The 5112-nt window shown below is 36.6% G+C and overlaps 2 protein-coding genes across 2 annotated transcripts in view; both read left to right on the top strand.

Annotated features, from left to right (window-relative positions):
• Positions 1 to 586, top strand: part of CBG13869 — a gene marked incomplete at both ends in the record, with an annotated part of 4051 nt that extends 3465 nt beyond the window's left edge. The window contains one exon of the mRNA XM_045236329.1: positions 422 to 586. Within this exon, the coding sequence (XP_045095313.1) occupies positions 422 to 586 (165 nt within the window). The remainder of the gene's footprint in view (positions 1 to 421) is intronic.
• Positions 587 to 1757: 1171 nt separating this feature from the next.
• Positions 1758 to 5112, top strand: part of CBG13870 — a gene marked incomplete at both ends in the record, with an annotated part of 8453 nt that continues 5098 nt past the window's right edge. Inside the window, 2 exons of the mRNA XM_045236328.1 lie at positions 1758 to 1962; positions 4192 to 4936. Coding sequence (XP_045095312.1) covers positions 1758 to 1962; positions 4192 to 4936 — 950 coding nt within the window. The remainder of the gene's footprint in view (positions 1963 to 4191; positions 4937 to 5112) is intronic.

The raw sequence follows: 5112 nt of genomic DNA, 5'->3' as shown, positions 1-5112 counted from the left end.
GTGTTTGCAAAAAAAAAATCAACTACAAACTACAAGATTCTCTACAGTAATCTACAGTAACTTAAAATGGCCACAAATAGGCTGAAATTACGCTAAAGATAAACTAAAAATGGCTTTAAACGGCTAAAAATAAGCTAAAATAACTAAAAATAGGCTTAAAATGGCTGAAAATACGCTAAAGATAGGCCTGAAATGGCTAGAAATGGCTTGAAATATACTGAAACTGTCTACAAATAGGCTTAAAATAGGCTAGAAATGGGCTTAAAATGGCTTTACATGGCTAAACATAGGCTGAAAAGGGCTGAAATTAGGCTTGAAATAGGCTTAAAATAGGCTTAAAATGGGCTTAAAATGGCTAAAAATAGGCTTAAAAGGGCTAAAAATAGGCTTCAAATAACTAAAAATGCCTTAATTCTTGCAGTGTCTCATCCTCTCAACGCGTGAAACTTCAAAAGTGCATTTCGCCAAGCTGACATCAACGAATCGCCTCGAAAGACACATCAAATCGGGATGCGGCAAACGGGTCGGCGCGAAGACCCTGCTGAGCAGTTCCAGAAGACGTCAGACCTATAAAAATGGAATTTAGAAATGTTTCTAGACTAGAAAATTCCCCCCATCCCTAGCGTTTTATCCAATAGTTTTAGCCCCCCAATTTCTTATTAAAAATCAATAATCTAGAAATTGTTCTAAACTAAAAAATACCCCTAGAAAATTCCCCATTCCTAGCGTTTTATTCCTAAAAATCCTGTTAAAAATTTGTTTGTTTTTCAATTCTATTATACAGCACCATCACTAGTTTTATCCAATTTTACACCCAATTTTGCAAAAATATTATTTTTTTTATCCCCAAAATTGTTCACTTTTCCCTATCTTTCTTTGTTTTTCCCCCGTATTTCGACCTCAATTCCTGATCAAATTTGCCACGCCACACCAACCAACCAACCTCAAAAATCGATATCAATTTTCAAACCCCTAATCGATCTGAAAAATCTGAAAATATACTGAAATTCGGGTTTTTTTCAGAAAATTTCCTAAAAATAGCCTAATTTTCAGCAAAATCCGACATTTTCCGAGTTTTTTTTTCAGAAAAATCCCTCAAAATATTGACAAACATGTCTAATTTTTACCAATTTTTGACAGAAAATTACGGATTTTCTGTCTAAAAATCCGATATTTTCCTTTTTTTTCCAGAAAATCCCTTAAAATGGCCTAATTTTCAGCAAATTTTGAGTAGGAAATTTGCTAAAAATCCGAAATTTTCCGAGTTGTTTACAGAAAATTACCCAAAAAATTAGAAAAATTAAGCCTAATTTTCAAAAAATTTCTGAAAATTAGGGTTTTTTAAAATCAAAATTTGAATAGAAAAAAAGACTGAAAATCCGACATTTTAAAGTTTTTTCCAGAAAATTCCCTTAAAAATTGAGCAAATTGCCTAATTTTCACCAAATTTCAAATAGAAAATTGCAGAAAATTAGTGATTTTCAGCCCAAAATTCCATTTTTATCCCCATTCCAGAACTATTATTGATTTTTTTTAAATAGAGACAATGTCAGATACAATCTAATTACAGTTTTAATCACTATATAATCGAATTATGATGATAAACCAATGTTCTTGTCAATTCCTCCCTTTTTTCCTCATTTTTCGAATCATATGTCTTTTTAGAAAATCGGTAAATCATGGACCGTTTCGATATTAAAACACTTTTTCTTTTTTTTTTTGGAATTTTCAGAATTTCCAGAAAATGTAATTTTTAGATGCTAAAACTGAACAGCAGGTTTCTCCTGTGGTTTGCACTTCTCGTCACCGGCTTTTTGATTTTTCGATTTTTGACATTCTACAGCGAGAACGAAAATAATCGAAATTCTAAAAATCCGGTCAGGATTCAAGAGAAATCGATAAAAGAACGAGTGAAAAGTGACGGGAGTTTGTTGGAAGATGTGCAGGAGGATCCGCAAGTTGGTGAGAATCAGATTCCCCAGATAATTCCAGTCGATTAGGTACAAAAATCAAGGTTCTAGGTCAATTTTGAAGCGAGTTATGAGCATTTTTAGTTTTACTGAGACTTAGGATTCTTTTACACGCCCCTTTTACACAGATTTAAAAATTGGAAAGCGCGCCAAGTTTGGACGCGTAGCGCGGTCGCGTCGCGGCTTTTCGGTGAGTAGCGACTCAACAACGCTTAACTTCACGTTTTTTTCAAAACACGTTTCAAAATTTTCGAATCTGGCACGCAGCCAACTTTTGTGTGCGACGAAGCGCGCGTTTTTCAGGTTCCCAACCGCGATGTCGTGTTTTACTGAGGCTTATGAATTTTTACTGAGGCTTATGAATTTTTACTGAGGCTTAGAAATTTTTTCTGAAGCTTAGGAATTTTTACTGAGGCTTAGGCATTTTTACTGAGGCTTAGGGTTTTTTTACTGAGGCTTATGAATTTTTACTGAGGCTAGGACATTTTTACTGAGGCTTAGGATTTTTACTGAGGCTAAGAGAAATTTTACTGAGGCTTAGTAATTTTTACTGAGGCTTAGGAATTTTTTCTGAAGCTTAGGAATTTTTACTGAGGCTTAGGCATTTTTACTGAGGCTTAGGGTTTTTTTACTGAGGCTTATGAATTTTTACTGAGGCTTAGGATTTTTACTGAGGCTAGGACATTTTTACTGAGGCTTAGGATTTTTACTGAGGCTAAGAGAAATTTTACTGAGGCTTAGGAATTTTTTCTGAAGCTTAGGAATTTTTACTGAGGCTTAGGGTTTTTTACTGAGGGTTATGAATTTTTACTGAGGCTTAGGATTTTTACTGAGGCTAAGAGAAATTTTACTGAGGCTTAGTAATTTTTACTGAGGCTTAGGAATTTTTTCTGAAGCTTAGGAATTTTTACTGAGGCTTAGGCATTTTTACTGAGGCTTAGGGTTTTTTACTGAGGCTTATGAATTTTTACTGAGGCTTAGGATTTTTTACTGAGGCTTAGGAATTTTTTCTGAAGCTTAGGAATTTTTACTGAGGCTTAGGCATTTTTACTGAGGCTTAGGGTTTTTTACTGAGGCTTATGAATTTTTACTGAGGCTAAGAGAAATTTTACTGAGGCTTAGTAATTTTTACTGAGGCTTAGGATTCTTTTACTGAGGCTTAGAATTCTTTTACTGAGGCTTAGAATTCTTTTACTGAGGCTTAGGATTTTTACTGAGGCTTAGGATTTTTACTGAGGTTTAGGATTCTTTTACTGAGGCTTAGGATTCTTTTACTGAGGCTTAGGATTCTTTTACTGAGGCTTAGGATTTTTACTGAGACTTAGGATTTTTACTGAGGCTTAGGAATTTTTACTGAGGCTTAGGATTCTTTTACTGAGGATTAGGATTCTTTTACTGAGGCTTAGGAATTTTTACTGAGACTTAGGAATTGTTACCGAGGCTTAGGATTTTTACTGAGGCTTAGGATTCTTTTACTGAGGCTTAGGATTCTTTTACTGAGGCTTAGAAAACTTTATTGAGGCTTAGGAATTTTTTACTGAGGCTTAGGATTTTTACTGAGGCTTAGGAATTTTTACTGAGGCTTAGAAAACTTTATTAAGGCTTAGGAATTTTTTACTGAGGCTTAGGAATTTTTACTGAGACTTAGGAATTGCCCCCGAGGCTTAGGATTTTTACTGAGGCTTAGAAAACTTTATTGAGGCTTAGGAATTTTTTACTGAGGCTTAGGATTTTTACTGAGGCTTAGGAATTTTTACTGAGGCTTAGAAAACTTTATTAAGGCTTAGGAATTTTTTACTGAGGCTTAGGAATTTTTACTGAGACTTAGGAATTGTTACCGAGGCTTAGGATTTTTACTGAGGCTTAGAAAACTTTATTGAGGCTTAGGAATTTTTCACTGAGGCTTAGGATTTTTACTGAGGCTTAGGAATTTTTACTGAGGCTTAGAAAACTTTATTAAGGCTTAGGAATTTTTTACTGAGGCTTAGGATTTTTACTGAGGCTTAGGAATTTTTACTGAGGCTTAGAAAACTTTATTAAGGCTTAGGAATTTTTTACTGAGGCTTAGGATTATGTTACTGAGGCTTAGGAATCCTAAGCCCAGTAAAACTTGAACTGGTCATAACTTGGCTCAAAGTTAACCCAGAAACTTGATCCTTGAACTAAATTAACCGGAATTTTTCGGAAAAAAAGGTGGAATCCTTTAAAATTCATTTTTCAGACACCAAATGCTACTACGACAACCAATGTGCCCTCCCTCAGATGCTGTTCCGTGTCCGCACCGAAACCGACAACCTTCCTCCGTTCGCCTGTCTAAACGACATCAAATTATTCGACACAGACTCCATTGGCCGTGGCATCAACGTGGCGATCCTCAACGGGACGACTGGAGACATTCTAGAAAGGTCCACGTTTGATGTGACGGCTTCTGATGAGAAACTGATGACGTGGCTGATGAGAATCCCGCATGCAGCGATTCTAGTCGCCGCGTCGTTTGGTGACGTAGCAGAGCATGTGTCCAGACAGTCAAGACAGCTTCTCGAAGGGTTTGGAGCCAAGAAAATCGATAATTGGAGAGTGGGAAGTGCGTATGCAATAATAGGACAACGAGGGATTCAGAAGGGCGAGGCGCATGAAACAATTTCCAAATTTTTGGACGAAAACGAGTCGCAGAAACTGTTCGAGGGGTGTTTTGAGCTTCCGATTGCTGAAACCAGAGAGGTTGAGCTCAAAATCGATGGACCGCCTGTTCATAGAGCCGATGAGACGAAACTAGCGGAGTTGGGAGCGTTTGAAGCGGATTTATTGCAGAAAAAGGAGACGGTGGAGTATGGGGAGAAGTGGAAAAATTGTGGAATGACTAAGGGGTGCAATGAGGATGACTCCATTGCTGTGCACTTTTTCTCTGGGGAGCACAAGGATGATCATCCGAAGATGTGCGTTGGAGAACGGTTGCTTTTTGATAAGTAAGTGACCAACATGATCTCCAGATGTTTCCACACATTTTGTTTCAAAAATCAAGTTTCTAGGTCAATTTTGAAGCGAGTTATAGCCAAAAGTGTTCTGAGGGAAACCCTCAAAAAACTCAATTTCAACCAAAAATCTGATTTTTCGCAAAATTTGCTCGGATGGCCTAGTGGGA

This window comes from Caenorhabditis briggsae (genome assembly GCF_000004555.2).
Source record: "Caenorhabditis briggsae complete genome, chrIV, whole genome shotgun sequence".
Lineage (NCBI taxonomy): Eukaryota > Metazoa > Nematoda > Chromadorea > Rhabditida > Rhabditidae > Caenorhabditis > Caenorhabditis briggsae.
The sequence above is the reverse complement of the archived record's forward strand: the minus strand, read 5'-3'. Positions and strand labels throughout refer to the sequence as shown.